Raw genomic sequence first — 20,056 nt, forward strand, 5'->3', positions numbered from 1 at the left:
CCCCCTGCCATGGGCAGGGACACCTTCCACTAGACCAGGTTGCCCAAAGCCCCGTCCAACCTGACCTTGAACACTTCCAACGATGGGGCATCCACAGCTTCTCTGGGCAACCTGTTCCAGTGTCCCACCACCCTCATTGTAAAAAATGTCTTCCTTACGTCCAATCTAAATCTACCCTCTTTCAGTTTAAAACTGTTGCCCCTCGTCCTGTCACTATAGGCGCTGGTAAAAAGTCTCTCTCCGTCTGTCTTATAAGCCCCCTTTACATATTGAAAGGCCACAATAAGGTGTCCCTGGAGTCTTCCCCAGGCTGAACGACCCCAACTCTCTCAGCCTTTCTTCACAGGAGAGGTGCTCCAGCCCTCTGATCATCTTTGTGGCTCTCCTCTGGACCCGCTCCAACAGGTCCACGTCTGTCCTGTGCTGGGGGCCCCGGAGCTGGACGCAGTACTGCAGGTGGGGTCTCACCAGAGCAGAGTAGAGAGGGATGTTAATAAAATGTTAATATTTATTGCATGGGTAATAAGTAGTTACTGTGAACAACAAAAAATGGTGGATCAACTTTTTGGCAACGGGAATTTCTGCCAGGTGGAAGGCTGCATGGCCTTTTTCATCCTGTTGTTTACTTTTTCCTTTCTTGCAAGCTGAAACTCTAAGCTAACTTGTTCTCTGGCATTGTCAGCATGAGCCCAGAGGTCTTTGGAGAAGCTAATTCCTTTTACTTCTCCCTACTGCATCACCCAAAATAACACCATAGTCTATCTTTAAGTGGCATATGTGGTTTGTTTTTTGTTGCTACTCCAAACATTTGTACTGGATTGTTTTTCCACCTCTGCTTTCTTATGAAGGAATTCCAGCTGAACAGTTAACGTCTCCCTTCACTTGAGCTTGTGTTTTTCTGGATAGTGAATTAGAGGCTCCTTACAGTTTATTAATTTTGCTTTTAGCATTATGTAACGCGTACAAGGTTGTAAATACATATGTACGTTTGAGTAGCATGTTCCTTTATAGCTCATTTTACAGTCCTTGGCCTATTCTGCTTCAAAATTCTCATAAGCAGTGTAAGTTGGCCAGAATGCACACTTCATGGTAATTAAATCTCTTAAATAGAGTCTAATTTTCTTCCTCCTCTTGAAGTTGTTGAGAGATTAGTAATAAAAGAAAATTAGTTGGTTGATAGCATCATGTATTTGATCGGTGCAGAAACAGGATAACTGCCGCAGGTGTATGGTGAACTCCTCATTCCTATGTGAACTTTCAACATATTAAAAGTTGACAACATTAATTGAGCATTTATCCTGACAAGATAATTTTACAGAAGATCAGAATTAACAAACTGACGGAGCAGCAGAACATGTAATGTATACATTTAAAAAAAAAGTCTTCCTTCATTGGGTTTGCTCCCATTAAAATTTTGCACTTCAGCTGAAAGTAGTCTTGAAAGATTTGCAGTTGATATTGCTGGACCAAAGATTTTGTTTGAGCTGATTCTTTCTAAAAGGTAAAAGAATAATTTGACTATTGCTAATACAGGGTTTTGCGACTAAATGGTTAAATGTCTGTTTCCTCTCCTGACCTCTTGACTCAGGCAGCACAATTGTAGTGGGCAACAAGTCAGTAAAACAAAATTATCTTTTTTTTTTTTCCCCCTCTTAAGATGAGGAAATAAAAGTTTTTCTGTGAAGAGTAATTGAGAGCATCCTGAGAGAATAAAATGTGGAGTGTTGATGAAAAGTAAACCTACTTCATCGTATCTGATGAAGTTGCTGCCCTAGTTTTGTTTTCAGTTCTGTCTGCAAATGTTTTCAAAGAGGTTTAACTTTCTCAAATTCATAAGATACTTCTGACTTATGTCTTGGGTTTCTATCATGTTCTTGTGTTTTGGCAAGAACTCTATGTCACAATTTGTAGCGTCCAATAGGCATGGGGGCCATCCAAAATAGTTTCCATTTCCCACTGAGGTACGTTCTTAGAAGAACTTTTCCAATCCAAATAACTGGCATTTATTACTTTTTTTTTTAATTGCTTAGTGTGATACTTGCTTACATTTGCTGTTTTAATGTCTTTTCCTGTCTGTAAACTGAGCCCCCAAGGGCACATGCGTGTAGGCACTGAATTCGGTTTACGTAGCTTGACGGATGTTTTGGGAAAAGCAGATTGTGTGTATGTGCTGTTTGTCACAGATGGTGTCCCAACAAGAAAAAAGTCGTGCTAATGCTGAAGGAAAATGAAATGAAAGCAAGTAAATTAAATAGCAAAAAAAGGATGGCCTTAGGGTTTAGCATCATTTTTTTCCAGCAGCTTTGGGAAAAGCAGTCAGTATAGCACATGTATGCTTGAGCTCAGCAAAGTTTCTCAAGTTGCGCTATGTAGGCAACAAACAATGGGCAAGAGAAATTTCTCAGGACAATTTTGCTCCTCTGGATATTAACAGTGTCCTAATTTTAAGTCTAATACCTTTTTTGATGAGCTTTTTGTGAAGCCTGGTCATGTGGGTAGTAAGGGTCTTAAATCTGTATGTAAAAAGAAAAAAGTATATTGCTAGTCTTTGGAATTGTAAAGAAAAAGATGATGAAAGAGTTCTGAAGCTTTATAAAAGACAAGGTAGGCAAAAGATGGATGTTTCACCCCTAATAATTTAACTTAGGCAGGTCTTTTTTAAATTCAGTTTTGTTTTGGGGGACTTGGGAATTTCTAATGATTTTTAGAGCTCACTAGAATCACACTGTCAAAACCAGAAAATAGTTTGAGTCCTGTGCCCGTATGGGAATGCAGATCTCGGCTCCTTCTCCTTCTGGCGCACGTAAATGGGGAAGGAGGTTCACTTTTCAGAGTTCAGGATTGTTGAGGAAGGAGAAGAAACAGGACTCACTTCATGCAGCACATCACTGAAAACCAAGTTGATGTGCGTTATGGACCTGCAGTTAGAGTCTGTGTTTAAGTTCTGTTGAGGAGCGCTAAGCTGTATGGCAAACTGTTCTTAGCACTGCTGTAAATCCTAAACATCCATAAATCTTCAATCCATGCCCTTCCCACTTTTAGTCTTCACTGGACTATTACATTGCTACAGTCCATTCAATAGTCTAAGATCCTGAACTAGTTTTTAATTACCCCTTATAAAGCTTTTCTTCTGGGTTTGTTCTGTTGCCTCTCGGCTTGCAGCTGAACTAGTTATATGAACAGTCAGATTAACTCTGCTCCTTCCCTTGCCTTGTAGGGCTCCTCAGTGGACAGACCTCTCCGACCAACACCAAACTGGAAAAGCTGGACCCCCAGCAGGTGCTGCAGCTGTGTCTCCGGTACCAAGATCATCTTCACCAGTGTGCAGAAGCGGTCGCCTTTGATCAGAACGCGCTCGTGAAACGCATCAAGGAGGTACTGCCCGCGGCATGCCTGCTTCTGGTGGGGAAGGTCTCGGGGCATCGGCGTTGGCCGTCTTGCGCTATGAATGCAGGTGCTTGCTGTAGATGGCCTTGGGTCACTTGCAGCAGTCCGCTTCAAAGTAAACCCTGTAGAGAAACTCGGTGAGTGTGCACTTCAAGCAAAAATTCCTGGGTTTGGCTGTGGTTACTGTTAGGTGATGTGTTTATTGGTTATGCTCTGTTTCCTGGCTGTAAACAATGGGTGTTCCTCTGGTATGGCTAGTGCTGCAAATAACTATTGAAGAAGTAAAAGATGACTGGAATTTTTAAAGGCAACATTCCTTATTTAGATCTGTATGCTTAACATTTTATTATGCATCATGGTTAAGCTCTAATTTAAGGAAAGAAATGGTTATCATAACATCTTCTATGGTTGGAGAAGGTAGTATTTCTTTTTTCTTCTATGGATTTGTAGAGCTAGACTCTTTTCAAAGCCCATAACATGCTGCCTCTTCTCTGATCCGTATGGGTGCTAAAAAAGATCTTCCTCTGCTGCTGTTTTTACCACAAAACCATCATTTGAAAATCACTGATCTGCTTAAATATTCAATGATACTGTTGGGGAGGAAATTAATTCCTGGGCCGAGCATCCTGCTATTGGATTGTCTTGCTCATGTGTGTAACTACTGATGTTGGAAGCAGTAGGATGGCTGACAATTTCTTTTTTTCTAAAGTCAAGACAGATTGGCATGAGAAGAGAGGCTGTTTGAGAGTGTTTTCTCACGTATTCTCAGATGTCTAGAAGAACTGGTGAATGCTGCATATGTCAAAAGTCTGTGAGACCAAATACCTTTCAATGTTGAAAGAAAACTTTTTGAACAGGTGGTTAATTTTTATTCATGCACTATAAACAATGACCTTGATTCATTGTTGCTGTATTGGCTTAGAGTTAAGAAAATCCCACATGACAAACTGGGTAATAAATTTGATTCATGGGCTGTTTTGAGAAGCTGCTGTCATCATGAAGTTGTAAGTCCAAAATAACGTGGGAGCCATTAAAAAGGCCTTTTTACTTTGGTGTATCAAGATCTGAGGCCAGCTATTACACAAGATGTAAAGATATTTGCAGATGTTGGTGACTCAGATCACACAATCTCAGAAATGGGATTTAATTGCCAGCCTAATGACAGTGTACTGCATTAATCCAAGCACATTGTAATTCTTTTGGCTGTTACAGTGTGAGAGGGAATATCGACATGATTTAAAGTCATGGTAGACTCTACCAGTGCAATCTGCACTACTTGGATTTGCCTTCTATGGGGCAAGTTGCAGACTGTCTTTCAAATTAGCATTGGTGATGTTTTCTTCCCGTTCATAAGGCTTATGATTTTTTTTGTCCATGTGAAATAGATACAATGATGATATCGATATTGTCACTGACTGACTTTATCACAGGCTCCTCTCTGACAAGGTGAGGGAGAAATGGGTGAACCTGTGACTTGGACAACTGACAAGTCAGTTTGGTTTTTTTGGTCAAAACACTTAAGTAACTTCAGATGCTTTCAATCCCTCTGCCAGATCTGGTGGGTTTTTACTGTTAATTTTCCTAATAATTTTTAAATGTTTTTCTTGCATTGGTTGTTCTGCGTGTGTGTTCTGGAGGAGCCGGGTGGGACCCGCTCAGCTTAAATCATTCTTGCCAAATTGTTTGGGCTCTCCTTGGTACAGTAAATTGAACCGCTGTTGACAGATGTTGACAACAAGGGGTGCAGCTGAACTGGAGCAGGGTATGTCTCTCGTTACAAGTGTAGACAAAGGAAATTGCGTTTGGCTGCACCCATTTGTCAGCGATGATTTAGTTTTGCTGTGCAGACAAAGCTTTGGCCCTTGGTAAGGAGTAAAAATGAAAGAGAAAATGAAGTGTATTGTGAAAAGCATAACGTGTGCATGAGATGGACAGTAAATTCTTTTTAGCCTCGTTTTAGTAGTCAGTATTTCCCTTTTCCTCTCGCACAGTAAGCATTGAAGTGTTTTTCTTCCGATAACAAACAGACTTACCAAGTGATTGATGCTTTTAACTTTCCTAGAAAATGTTGGTGAGCTTCACTCCCCAAATCCTGCCATTTGTCTGAGGTATGTTTGCTTTTCAGACTGTCGCTGACTGTACTCAGTGTAGTAACAGTCCTACTGTATAGTATGCTATAGTCATACTGCCTGCAGCCAGGATTTATTTTTTTTGTCTTTCCTTGACAAAATGTCCCAGGGCAAATATCTTTTGCTCATTTGTCTGTGTGGCCAGAAAAAAAATTCCCTGGTTTCTGGCAAAACTCGAAAGTACTGTTGTAAATTTATTGGTCCTCGATAACTCATAATTGACTGTGGTGGTTTGTAAATCGGCACACAATCTGAATTAAAATGGTTCTTAATAGGAAAGCGAATAAGCTAAGGAAAACAAAAACCTTGTATGCCAGTAGTTAATGCAGATCTAAGTAGACCCATCTGTGCATTCCCTTACTTTGAGGACCAAAACAGTTTAGCTTTGCTCTCCATTCCATTTCCCAGTTTAGCCAGAATTTCTCTGCAGTGTGTTGGCTGGATCCATATCTGCCCTTAAACATAGAACCTGTGTGACTTCCAGGTTGCTGTGACTGTTCTCTCTCAAGAAGAAATACATTTACCCAAGTGTTTCCTTGAAGGGGAAGGAATTGAAGGTGTGATTGAAGGTATGATTGACTCAACCGCCTGTCTTCAGCAGTTACACTTACTTGTACCCAAAGTGTTGGTCTTGGAAGGGATTGATTTTTATCACAATAGGCTTTGTCTTCACTGCCAAAAAAAAAAAAAGTATGTGCTTGCATCTTTTTAGGGAAAAATAACCACTCTGCATTAAATATTATGTTTCATATTAATTTTTGGCAGCTGACTCACCATCTGTTGCAATACTGCATTAATTCTAGGACCACTGAAATATTTAGGATTCTTCATTTTTTCTCCTTATCGGTTTGAAAAACAACAGAACAGCAATTTGGGATTTATGTATGTGTTAATCCAGGGTTATGGCATCTCACAAAATTTGACAGTTTTCAAGAAAAAAGCCTGTGTGCAGCATTTTCTGGGTAATTTGTCTACTCTCTGGTATTTTGTAGGATGAAAATTTTTAGCTTACTGGATGACTCACCACATTATTGACTTCTGGGGGCATTCTGTTCAGATGCATCTGGGAATGGGATCTAGTCTGTCTACTGATGGTATGTTGGACCCACATGAGCTTGTTATATGTGTATGCTAGGAAAAAGGTGCATTTTTAAAACCCATTAGATAATGTGTTATAAAACACTGAGATATAAATGGTAATTATAGCTAGTTAACCGGTTAAACTGATCTTACTGCACCTTGGAGCTTTCACCGGTGTGTTTAATGATGGGGACAGAGTTGACAACGTGCCTTACGGAGAATGTAGTACTTCAGGCTAAAAATTGCAGGGGTGAACCATGACTTGCTAAGCCAGGATAAAACAATCTCATTCTGCCTATTCTTGGGTGTTGTATACAAAAAAAAAAATATCTCTTTGGTGTATATCTGCACGAGGACAAAAAAGCTCAACTGCAGTGTTCTTCCTTTGTTTCTGTGGTGGGTTTAGTGTCCTAGCTGTAGGCAGGAGGTCTTGAGCTGCGTGTGCTCTCTTTGCCAAGAGTGTCTGCCTCAGTTTTGCGATCTGTAAAATGGAGGCTTTCTGCCAAGACTAGTTTGAAGGCAAATGTTGACCAGCGCTAAATATTAGGTATGACTGGGGAGAAAGAAGCAAATGAAGCAGGAAGAGGGCTACTTTACATTAAGTCCATATCATTGGAGGATGTCTTTTTTGGGTGGCAGGGAGAGAATTTGGAAAGTCATCTGATAGGGGATGGTGAATAACAAGGAATGGGAAACAAGTAGGATAGCTAAAGGCTGGGGAGCAGAGCTAAATTTTCAGAAAGGACCCATGATTTTGTGTGCCTCCAAAATTGTCTAGTTTCAGTGTCTTAAAAAAGATTATTTTTCATGCGTTAGATGCTAAGCTTCTTAAAAATCACATCTTTCAAAATAGCTGAAGCTGAGTATCCAAAAATTACTAGTCTCACTTGAAAATGTAAGCCTAGCTCCTTTCTCTGAAAGCAGAAGTGAAGCTGAAAGCTGTCTAAGGTCCTTTCAAAGGTTTGAAAGAAAAGGTCTTCAGTATTTCTTACTAGACTTGCAATGTTAGCAAAGGGGGTGTGCTACTCAGAGGATCCTATATACCCTTAATACATTTCAAGCACAGTTGCCTTTAAGTGGATTACTAGGAGGGCTTTTACACTTTGCCTTAAAGCCAAATATCAGTGCAGTGTATCTGTAGCTTTTATTGCCATAGGCAACCCAGGCTGACCGTAATTTTGAAAACAGAACACTTTTACAATACAAAATGAAATTAAAAATATCTCAGTCTAAGCTGACACATGCCTATGGGAAAAAAATTAACACCTTTTCAAATAATAAATGTTAATTTTATATTTTTAACAAATGTGGTGGTGGAATAGTTAAACAACTTTTGTCCAGGCAGGCATTAATATCAGTAATTGGTTTGCCATATAGCAAATTAGTGTATGGCTTGTTTCATACCTGTAAATTCCTCTTTGGGAATGGCTCGTTATTTTGAAGAAATATTCCAGAATAAGATGTGTATGCATTTGTTTTCTTTTTTCTTTACCAGCTTGCTGCAAAAAGTAATTGTAATGGGCTTCTCTAGTACATAGTTAAGATGTCCAGAAATACAGCCCTTAATATTTGGAAAGTAAATAATTTTTGAAGACACGCATACACCACATTGTGTCTCCCAATACATTTTAGCTGTTTAAAATTACAGATAGGAGTTAAATCATTATTTTATATAAGTAACAAGTCTAGTGCATTTGACAGACCAACAAGAAAAGCCCTTTAAATACAAGCATTATATACAAGCACATTTTAGCTTATCCCATGCATTTAAGACTCATAAATTGTCATTCAGCCATTCGTGTCACCACATGTGTGAAGTAAAACATGCCCAGTGATTTGGGGATTTAGGAATTTCAGTTTCTTTTTTGTGAATGCCTTGTGGCTTTTTGACCTTTACAGCAACTACGTTGTTTCTGTGGCATTGAGTGTTTCTTTTATTGAAGAGACCTGTCACCTAGTGGGAAAACGTGCTGGGGAATGTGACCTGCAGAGATCATCAACGTGGTTTTGTTCCAGCCTGAGGAAGGATGGGTTTGCTATGGGCAGGGCCTGTGGCTTTGAACCCCTCTCGATCCAGAGGCGAGAGCGCTGGCAGCGGTAGGGACCGCTTGTAAAGGTTTGACATTCCCCAGCGGGAATTAAAGGACAAAGTACGTTGAAGGTGGTGATAAAGAGAAAAGCTCTCTAAGTGTGGGAAGCAATTCCATCACCGGGAGTGAATGGATGAATGCTGGGCCAGAAACCTGGGAAGGACGTTGCCTGGCTGGGGGCTAGGTTGGTGCAGTGCAGGATCCCATTAACCAAGGCGGCAGTTGGGCTCGGCGTGCGTATCTGCTGCAAGCACTCGTGGCTCATACTGGGCGATGCGCCACTATCGCTCTTCTTAGCTCCATCCCTCTCTGAGCAGAAAGATTTAGAGCATCTGGGATTCATCCCATGCTCCAGCCACAGTTGACCAGTGTCCCTTCAGAGAATGGACTCAAATGAAAGGGAAGTTTTGTGGAGGTGGTTTTTGGTTTGGTCTTTGGGTTGGTTTCTTTTACTACTCTGCTGAGTGAGGTGTTTGTTGCCATTCCTGTTAGTTACGCTTTTTCTGTAGGTGGTATCAGAGCTGAGTTTCGAAAACTATTTGTGAAACCTGTTTTCAGCAGACCTGCCCCAAAAATGATGCACCTTCTGACTAAACTGAATTAGGTCAGCAAAATATGAATGGCCTCACCAAGTCCAAAGTGCTTCTTTGACTTCAGGCCTTTGCTTCAAGGCCATGTGCTCAGATGGATCAGACCACTAAGTTACCTTCATCCCATTAAAGGGAAGGGCTCAGGGGATCAGAAGTAAGCCTGTTAAACGAAGCCTGGCAAAAGTGAAAATGGAAATGTGTTTAGTTTTGACACAACGTATAAAGACCTTCTAGATGAGGCTGTGTTAACTTGCAAGCAAAATTGAGCCTTTTGGTTCACGGACTTAAATTAGCAATGCCCCAAATCCAGGGAAAGAGGCCTGAGGATTCCTTGGGGTGCAGTATTTCTGAAATGGGTAAGAACCTGGGTTGAAATGCCACTTGTATTTTCAAGGGATTTAATGCCACGCTGCCATGCCTAGCTAGAAAAGCTAGGGAACATAGTGTTCTGCGAAACAAAAATCAGTACCTTAAATATAGTCTTTGGCATCTTGGAATGACGAGATTGATGAGGACCGTGGCAATCTATCAGGCTCTTTATAAATAACACTTCATCACAGAAGAGAGGAGAAATAAAGACTGGAATCTTAACTCAGCAGGCACCATCATGCAGCAATAAATGCGCAGGGTTGTTAAGCTGGAAACTACCTTCATGTCCTCTAGTTGATCTTGCTCATTTTTCTCCAGCCTGATGTGCAAGTAGCTTGAATTCTCGAGTGGTGGGGTGATGTCTTAACCAGCCAGCATCAAAATGGGAAACTGCTTTTGCAAAAACTTCACAATTGTTACTTTAATACATAGAATGAATGTCTTGCTGTGTATGCCCGAGGCAGATGGCCAGTGCTCTGTTGTATGTGAACTTTATGAAGTGATCTAGCAGTTATTAAGGAAGAGGAAAGATTGTTCGCACTTGTGACAGCCTGAAATCTGTTGTGCTAACGTGCGCTGCTTCATTTGGTGTCGTAAAAAAGACCAGTCCCTCCCTCCTAGAATATACGTGTGTAATCAGTTCCAGCACGTTCCCTTCTCTTGTGCTTTGGTTTCTTACGGCCTTTTGAGAAAAGATCAAAATCCTTTCCGCCACCAAATTTCCAAGAAAGAGTAGAAAATTAAGCTTAAACAAGCATCTAGCAGTCAGAAAGGTATGCATTATTATAGAACTTAGGTGCTTAAGAGACTGGCACGGAAGATTGGAAGTCTAGCATGCTAAGCCTTATATTAACGCTTTCATCAGGATTAGTACATGGAGTTTATGATTATCAGGTACCAGAAGGAGTAGAACTCAGTTTCTTCTCACAGCCTGTTTAAACTAGGAAATAGAGTTTCTTATTCTAGCTGTGTTTCCCCAGGTGGAAAAAAAACCAACAACAACAACCGAACAAAACACACACCACCATCACCCCCAAAACATTGTAGATCTTCCAATAGGAATAAGAAGTATTGAAGTCCATTCCAGAGTTAGCAGACTTGATATTGAATTTGTGCATGAAACAGATTTGAGATACGAAGAAAGCAAATACGAGCCTGGGCTGTATCACGCAATGTACTCCCACCGGTAATAGGAACATATTGATTGTATTGCACCAGGCTGTGAGACGAGCTTGCCTGACACACCGTGCGCAGCTCTCGCTATGTTCAAGGAAGGTGAGTTCATAGTACAACAGAAGGGCTATAAGGATGTAGGGGGTGTGGAGAACGTCTGGGAGGAAACTGGAAAACCTTTACTTGTTTGGCTTAGTCAAATGAAGACTGAAAATGGTGTGATTTCTCTTTCTAAATAAGTCTGGGGTTAATGTAGGTTGAATGTGGTCTTCTCCCTCCCTGCTGGATTGTGTTGATACAGGAAAAGTCACTTTACAGGCTTTCATTCTTAACGATTACCTCCTGTTTCAATGTTGAACTGAAATTTTCAAGGTGTCAACTCTACCCCTATGTGAGAATTGACAGGAGGTGTCAGGAATGTTAGCTAAAAGCTGTTCAGCAGTTTGACGTTCATTTTAGATAGGTTAGCCAGTATTATTTGCAAATATTTGGAGTTGCACTGATGACTTAAAGATGCTAGGTGGTAGGCTAGGGGAGCAGGGTTGACCTTGTGTTAGCAGCCCTATAATTAGCATTCTGATAACAATCAGATGTGATCTGCAGAGATGACTTCATGTTGAAAGTATTACAAAGCCTTAGTGCAAGTAATCTGTCCATCTTGCTTTTTATGAAGGGTAGGGTTTCCTTAATGTTTCTGTGCCATTGGGGCATGAATGTTTCTGTATGAGAACATTATTAGCCATTATTTCAACACTGCTCTAGAGGTATGAAACATATCATTTACTAGTAATTAATTTGTGCGGGCGTCGTTCCTGACTGGATGTGTCATCTACCTCTGGAAGCCTGGATAAAGTGCTGAATTATAGTGTAGTAGAATACCCTGTAATCAAGTGTATGAACTGTGCTAAACTGTGATACAGTGGACAAGAAATAAGAATTTTTTTTTTTTTTTCCAGAAGAGAAGGTGATGTATTTGAAGAGCAATTGCTGGGACTGGCAAATTATCTAAAAGATAAAATCCCAAATCAGATTAATTTCAGCTGAAAAAGGTGCTCAGGTAGTTGGTGTAAAACAAATCAACGTAACAGCAGTATATGTCAAGGAATTTATCAGAGTTTTTAAGGTCAGAAAGGATTCTTGGGTCATAGCCTTTCCTTTTGCTTAATCCAGTCCATAGAATTTAATTCTTGCTTATGCCTAACCTAGGCTCCATGGGAACTGAAGATGAACTACTTACTTTTCAAGTATAAGTTCTCCTGCCAGGTCATAGTGTAAATTTTCAAATACCTTCTTGCTTTTGATCAATTTGTTCTAGAGATCCATTTGTAGACATAAACAAGGAGAGAGAAATACTCAGCCTTCTGTGAAACTTGAGGCCACTGCAGCTCAATACAATAAAAATGGATGCTCACAGTGGATTAGTTACCGCTACTCGCTCATTGAACTTCTGTCTGAATCATTGATTGGTGGTGGTGGTATGTACTCTTGTTATCATATTTTGAACAACAGTCTGTAGCCACAGAAGAGCTTGCTATGGAAATGATCAACAGTGCTCAAGATTTCCTTGAGGCTTTCCTGAAGCCAAAGACTTACTATCGGATGTTGTGACCTCCAGAAAAGTGCTGGGACATTTGAGCTTCAGCACTGTGTAAGTATGGTGGAGTCAGTCTTGAAAGTAGCTTTTCTGGGAATGAAGGAGTAGATCCTCCCCTTCTCATCATCACTGGGAGGTACTTGGCTCATTTCATGTTCTGTTTGAACGTGAAAGAGCTGATGTAGAGCTCCAAAAAGATCTTTGAGAAATTTTTCAGATTCTCAATGGCTAACATTGTTAGAGCTGATACACCTTTGAGTTTCCCTGGTGAGAAGTTGATTTGGACATTTTGTATGAGAACTGTGGCTGTCAGGGAAGGAGCAAAAGCTTCATCTGGGCTGTTAGATGTCCAGAAATCCCTGATTCCTGACTGCTGGGCTTGTGCCCCTGCACATCTCATGCTTCAGCCTTCTTGCGTCTATACAGGCCATCTGCACAGCACATGGGAGGTATGTCTGATGCAACCAGATGTGTTGGACTGGCTGTGTAAATGTGGCCGGGTGCTTGAACCCAACTTTGTCTGCAGTTCCCCAGACAAAAAAAAAAGAGGGAGTCCTAGATAATCCTTTTACCACTTCACAAACTGTAGGAAATGGTTAAAACTCAGCTCCTTTGCATTCTCTAAGAACAGATTTAAGACCTTTTTCTTCTTAAGTAGTGTTCTCTTCTCGAAAACGCTTTCTTCTAGTATGTCTAACCCTGACTAAATATGGCAAAGGTTAGCATCCCCTTTTGAAAAATTTTGGAAGACCTTCTGTAGGACATCTGGAAAAGAAGACCTACAGCTATCAGGTCCGAAGTGTGAAGCTGAGAATAGTATCATTAGATCAGATGGCTTGCAAATGCTGACTATTTTAGATAGCACTTTTTCACTCTGAAATGAGAACAGTGGGGTTTTCTGAGAAACATCTCATTGATAGTGGTCATATCTTTTGAAATCGAAGCTTATTCTTGATAGGAAAACCAACTTGCTTAAAGCTAGTCATAGAATAGTTTGGGTTGGAAGGGACCTTAAAGATCATCTAGTTCCAATCCCCCTGCCATGGGCAGGGACACTTTCCACTAGACCAGGTTGCTCAAAGCCCCGTCCAACCTGGCTTGAGCACTTCCAAGGTTGGGGCATCCACAGCTTCTCTGGGCAGCCTGTTCCAGTGCCTCACCATCCTCATGGTGAAGAATTTCTTCCTTACATCTCATCTAAATCTACCCTTTTTCAGTTTAAAGCCATTACCCGTAAATGCCCTGTAAAAAGTCCCTCTCCAACTTTCTTGTAGGCCCCTTCAGGTACAGGAAGGCTGCTATAATGTCTTCCTGGAGGCTCCTCTTCTCCAGGCTCAACAACCCCAACTTTGTCAGCCTGTCCTCATAGGAGAGGTGCTCCAACCCTCTGATCATCTTCGTGGCTCTCCTCTGGACTTGCTCCAACAGGTCCATGTCCTTCTTATGTTGGGGGCCCCAGAGCTGGACACAGCACTGCAGGTGGGGTCTCACCAGAAGGGAGTAGAGGGGGAGAATCACCTCCCTCAACCTATTGGTCACGCTTCGTTTGATGCAGCTCAGGACACAGTTGGCTTTCTGGGCTGCGAGCGCACATTGCAGGGTCATGTTGAGCTTCTCATCAACCAACACCCCCAAGTCCTTTTCCTCAGGGCTGCTCTCAATCCATTCTCCGCCCAGCCTGTATTTGTGCTTGGGATTGACCCGACCCACGTGCAGCACCGAGCGCTTGGCCTTGTTGAACTTCATGAGGTTCGCACGGGCCCACCTCTCAAGCCTGTCAAGGTCCCTCTGAATAGTCATTCTGACATGTTAAAAGTACAGAACTGAGATTTGTGATAAAATAAACCCCTAAAGCTAAATAACATTTGCAAGTGCTGTTGTCCTGTAATGTTCAAGCTCTGGCTGGATATAGGAGTGTTCTGAATGAGTAATATGGCAGCAATGTGAAACGGGGAAATGAGGGAATTGAAGGCCGTGCTTTGTAGCAGAATTATTAGGTAGTCTGAAATAGAGTTGTGCAAGTTATCATGTAAGCAACAGCTCACTCTGTAACAGATACAGATTTTTCTTTCTCTCGGAGCAGCTAATTAAAGACAGGCTAGGAGTTTCTGATTCGTTTCTGTGGATTTGTACCCCACAAAAGAGAGGTTTTGTGAGGACGTTGTACACACAGTTTCATTTATCTTACGTATTGTCTGTGTGGTTTTTTGTTATTTATTTTTCTTAAACTTTGTCATTTAGGAGAGGTATGGAAGTATTTCTAACGCTTTGAATGTAACAAAACGTTTTTCAGTCTTGATAAATTTTAGAGATGACCTTTTAGATGGATGTGGATTGTTCTATGAAAGCAGTGATTTAAAGCTCTAAAAAAAAGTGTTCTTACTAGTTAAAGTCAATGAGCTAGAAATTGTTATAATCTTTTCTTGGTGACATTTCAGAAAACTTGCTGATAAAATCAGATACTTTTTTTTTCCCCCCCTAAGAATCTTGTGTATTTAAAAGTCTGACAGCAACAGCAAATGCTGAGTTAGGGTCCAGGAACACGTGCAGTAGGAGAGATGGTGCTTCTCTTCACATGGTGGTTCTGCCGCTTCTGTGACTGTCATGATGAAGGGTCAGGCCAGCGAGCGGATGGGACAGAAGACCAAACCACTGAAAAAAAGAAAGCCTGGGAAGACCAAGCTTGTTTTGTCCCCCCCTTCCCCTGACTTATGTGCAGAACCGATCCCATGATCATACAGCTAATTTGAAGGTGAGGCGTGGGACTGCTGCTTTGCAGCCTGAGGTTGCATTGGATTTTATGTAATGTGAAACTGTGCCCCGAGTTTAACTTGTTTATGTTATGGTTTAGCTGTTTTGAGAGAGAAGGATGAGAAGTAGCTGTGGTGTTGAGGGAAATGTAAGTAAAGAAAGTCCAGTAGAACAGGACTGCGATCTAAGATGTATCCAAGCTGGAGAGCTTGGCTGTAGCATCTACGGCACCAGATTCCAGATGGATGCTGGTTGTCGGGCTTTGCTCTCAGTCTTCTCCCACCTCTGTGAAGTGGGACCCTGCTTGTTCAAGCACTTGGAAGTCCACTTGTTCATTAGTGCTGGGTGAGAGGTAGGTATTGTTTTAATCGTAGCTTTAGGACTCTTTTTTTAGCAACAGCTAGCGATAGCAGTCATAACTTAAGCTTGGGGGACTGCCAGTTGGCAGAGGGATGCTGGTAGCTTTCAAGCAGGGAAGGCTCGAGTCGGAGCTGAGGGAGACCTGGTCTGCGGAGGTCAGACCGCAGAGTAGTGACAAACATATCCTGTCCCATAACGCAATGTGCAGGAAGGTGGAAAAGCTAATTTCAGGAACGAACCTTCTGATTCTTTTGAATTCTGAATTCTTTTGTGCAATCCAAGGCCTCCCAAAATAGTTACATCGATGTTTCAGGAGCAGCAGCCTATCTTACACTATCGTGGATCTACTATAGCTTTAAGGGACCAGGTATGGATTTAACTGTAGATCTTTTGAAGTAAGTAAGGGCCCTGACGTACCTGTTAACATTGCTAAAAGTCAGTGTTAGAGCCAGTTAAAATGGTTACTCTTCGTTCTCTAACTCAACTGCAGTCTGTGCAATGCTTAGACTGAATAACTCCTTGGCAATTGTTTACAGCAATGACAAATTACAGAAGGAGCAAAAGGAACGTTTTGGCATGGGATTAATTCTTGGATGTGATAAACAAAACTTAAACACAAATTATAATTGTTTACCTGACAGTGGTGCAGAGAAAGGGTACTCATGAGAACCGTACTCATGACCAATGCCGAAGAGAAGGACGTGGGATCTTTGGCTGGGCATCTCTGTTTTCTATCCTGGCAAAGATGCTACCCAGTAAGTTTATCACTTAGCAGTGTGTGGGATGAGTGGGAGAAACAGAGGATGTTCCCATCATCAGGAAGTCATCACGATCTATTGTGCTAACTTTGCGTGACATTATCAAAGAGAGAGGGGAAGAGAAAAAAACGCCATTCATTGAGCGCATTTGTTTTCAAGCAGTACAGAAAGAGGAGCTGTCTTCAGTTTTAAGTGCGTTGATTGAAAAGTATTTTCACACCAGCACATCGTGACTAATATTCCATGCAGTCATGTTCCCGCCTGTCACTTTCTGATGTGGTTTTTGTGCAGCTGCAGGAAGGAGTTCATTTAACCCCAGCCAGGCACCTGACAACGTGAACGGAGAGGCTGCTTGTGCTTGGAGCTCTGTTCTAGCAAGTGAACTTTCTGGAATAAGGATTGCGCCTGAATTGCCGTGGGTTTTTTTTTTTTTGAGTGGCAGTCATAGGGGATGGGAGCTAATGACAAATCGTTAGGGCAGAGTGGCCCAGGACAGATGGATGACTAGCTGAGCTCTTGAAGGCTGTTGCTGAGTTGGGGGGAAGCAAAACAACTTCTTGCCTTACTGGCATTTTAAGGAGGGAGTGGAGAAGCTGGGAATGACAGAGCATCCTCTTATGAGATGTATTTGTTTCGTTATGAATGTCAGCAGTGCCTCTTTAGAAATTTGATTCCAAGTTTAATGAACTTCTGATTGCGTTTGCACATTCTGCAACCAGGGAAAATTTGTCTAACTGCAATTTTCAGTCTCAGTCGTTGAACTAACAAGATGTGACCTCTGTTCCGGAGAGCGCAGGACACTTACATGCCCATGACAGAGGTGCTATAAAGCCACGCCAGGTAAGAGGTGTATATATAGGGCACTGGTTTGTTTTCAGCGTGGTCTCTTGAAAAGAACTGGGCAGTGTCCAGTGCTGACCTCAGTCTTTTTCTGGGCTAAATTAATGTCTTTATTCTGCTTGGCAGTGTGGGCCAAGAAGAATTCTTAAACGAATGCAAGAATTTGTGGTGTGCAAGATGTCTGAAAGTACCCTCAATTGTTTTTGTGTTTCATCCGTGTGGTGTTCCAGATGGGCCCGTGTAACGCAGAGGAGTGTCTGCGAGCCCTTACTGGATGACGATGTGAATGGTGTAGCAGGAGGGGCTGTGCTGGAGCCCTTTGAAGTGGGGGAATAGCCATCTTGGGCTGTTGTTGGAAGTAATTATGAATCTGTTTTCATTTGAGGAAAGAAAAGCCCAGTAGATGTCATTTCATGTTTAAAATGTGAAGCTGAGGCATAAATTAGTGTCCTGCTGCTACTGATCCACAGAGGAGTCACAAGCTTTGAAATAGAAACAGACCCAAATTCTGAATGTCACTGGCTGTACAAAAAAAGTACGTCATGCTGGAAGGTGAGTTTTAGGCTTGTCCGTTTTTATGATACTGTACTCCTAAAAGAAAAACTGAAAAAACCCTTCTATCCTTTTTGATGTAGGAAGGGGAAAAAAAATCCTGTCTTCTACTCTGGGCATATCCAGCGTCAGGTTTGCTGCTTTAACAGGAGGAATTATTTTTTGAAAGAAAGAAAATGTCCATTGGGAGCTTTCACCCCTTCACTGAGAACACATCTGGTTTTCTTCAAGACCAGACTGGGCAGAACCTCTCACTTTGGGGAGGATTAGGACCAGGACCTCAATGTGCTGGGCTCTGCCCTCTGCTTTTGTTCTGTTGCTTCTTAACAGGCTTCAGGTCCAGTCTTTTGGCTCTCTAAACTCGTCTGTAGCTGTAAGTTGGGGATGATGCTAGCTTGGTGATGTCTGAAGGAGAAATTGGTGATGGTGAAGCCATCGAGGGGCTGGTGACAGCTCCACATCTGTCATGGCTTATGGGTACAGGGTGGTGACCTGTCGATGGGGGAATCGCCCGCAACTGTGGTGGCCTGGAGTAGTGGGAAGCTTGAAGCAAGCAGAGCAGAAACAATGGCTCAAATAAACACTTGCAGATGGTTGTAGGGCAGTGGAAGAGCTGCTGGCTCTGAGGCATCTTGCTCTGCTTCCCAGATTGCTTCTCAGCCAGGGATAGGCAAGAAGGCTGAGACCTGAGTGTTTTTCAGAAGAGACTCTGGCAGGGCCATGCGTATGGGAGGTGGGAGTTGATGGGCGCTGCTCAGAGAAGGCAAATTCACTCACCTGACCCTTGAGAGCGTCTTGAAAAGCGTGGACTGCCTCGGCTGTAGGCAAGGGCGCACACTCTAAGCTCCCCTTCTCCAGATGCTTTTTATTGCTACTGTACGGCATTAAATAGATGAGAATTAAGCGGCTTCTTATGCGCGTTCCCTGTTCATTGCAGATTCCCAAAGGGCAGTTTTAGTCTCTGTGGTGGATAAATAGGGCTGACCCTCCGAGTCCTGCAACTGAAGTCCCCATCTGAGCGCCAGAGGAACAGGACTGCGTGCCAGGAGAGGTAAAAGCACAAGGTCTGGCACTGGAGGAGCTCGCTTGGAGGGGGAGGAGGCAGGAAGGATGTAAGTGTGTATTTAGGCCGGCTTCAAGGAAAGCTGCAAAGAGGCATTGGCATTTATATACGGGAGTTAACACACAGGGGTTGGGTTTTTTTCCTAGCTAAAAACACCGGGTTCGATCTGAGTAAAAATTGGTCTTTCCTCACACTCAACTTCAATCCCCCTTATTGTGTCGCTGGCTGCGCAGCCGCCGCGGCCTCCCTCAGCAGACAAACGTGAGCGCTAGGTGTAGGGAAACCATAGGAAACACTCACTTCCACCCTTTCTCTTTTTTGTGAGGCAGCTTTTTTTATAGCTATTGTCAATGTGTCCAAAAGTAGCAAAGAGCTTGGAAGACCGCTCCGCATTTCTTCCTTTCGCTGGTCAGCTTGAGCTTCTCCCCGTGTTCCCCTCCAGTAAGTGGACGTTACTGGTATTTACACAAGGAACCTAAAAGTCAACAGATGAAAATTATTGAATGGAGAGAAAAAGGGGCCTTTGGGGTTTTTTTGTTTCAGAACTCAGTAGAGGCACGCTTTGCCTCTCACACAGCGCTGTGAGGCCACGTGGAGAACCTGCCTGGGGAGGAGAACTTGAACACCAGAGGAGGTTTCTGCCTGGGTCCCCATGCTGCTCAGTTTAATGAGGCGTGCTGGCTTTTGGCAGGTTTCCGACTGGCTGCCACTCCACCCCACTGTCTCTCATTAGGTAGGACGTTTTTAGGCGCTGGATTGAATTTACTTCCACCCAGTGCAGACCTGGTGGTGGTCTGCTTTTTACACACTCCAATTTACAGAGCTAGCGCCAAGCTACTAAATTATTAAGCTGGGGTTTTAATAGAAACCCCTGTGTAGGCTTAAATTGTTTCCACTCTATTTGGAGTTTCCTGCTCTGCTGGTTTTTATTTTGTCCCGTGCATGAAAGCGTGGAGGGAGGAATTCACAGGAAAGCACAGAGGCAAAGAGGAAGAATTCGGCCTGAGAGCACTAGAAAGTACAGACAAAATAAAAGGTTAATTGGTACTGTATCCAGCTCTGATGGAGGTGATAGGAGAAGAAAAAAATGCTTCCTAATCCCCATGACAGTTCAGCGGAAACTTGTGTGTTTGTTTTCAATGCTGTTTGTAACTTAAGTTTCTCAATAAAATATTTTCTTGCCTGACTGTTTTTTGTCTTGACCCCTTCCCCAGGGCTTGAAAGGGACATTTCTCAGCAAACGCAGCTCCCCTAGTTTTTTCCCCCAGTGTCAAACCCCGCTGCCACCAGCGGGACGGCAGTGCTCGGTCAAGTGAGGTT

At 42.5% G+C, this 20,056-nt stretch overlaps 1 protein-coding gene across 1 annotated transcript in view; it reads left to right on the plus strand.

The window, feature by feature from the left end:
* BORCS5 (BLOC-1 related complex subunit 5) overlaps window positions 1–20,056 on the plus strand; it is a 77,264-nt gene that overhangs the window by 52,553 nt on the left and 4,655 nt on the right. The window contains exon 3 of the mRNA XM_059816518.1: window positions 3,218–3,375. Within this exon, the coding sequence (XP_059672501.1) occupies window positions 3,218–3,375 (158 nt within the window). The remainder of the gene's footprint in view (window positions 1–3,217; window positions 3,376–20,056) is intronic.

This window comes from Gavia stellata, chromosome 4 (assembly GCF_030936135.1).
Source record: "Gavia stellata isolate bGavSte3 chromosome 4, bGavSte3.hap2, whole genome shotgun sequence".
NCBI lineage: Eukaryota > Metazoa > Chordata > Aves > Gaviiformes > Gaviidae > Gavia > Gavia stellata.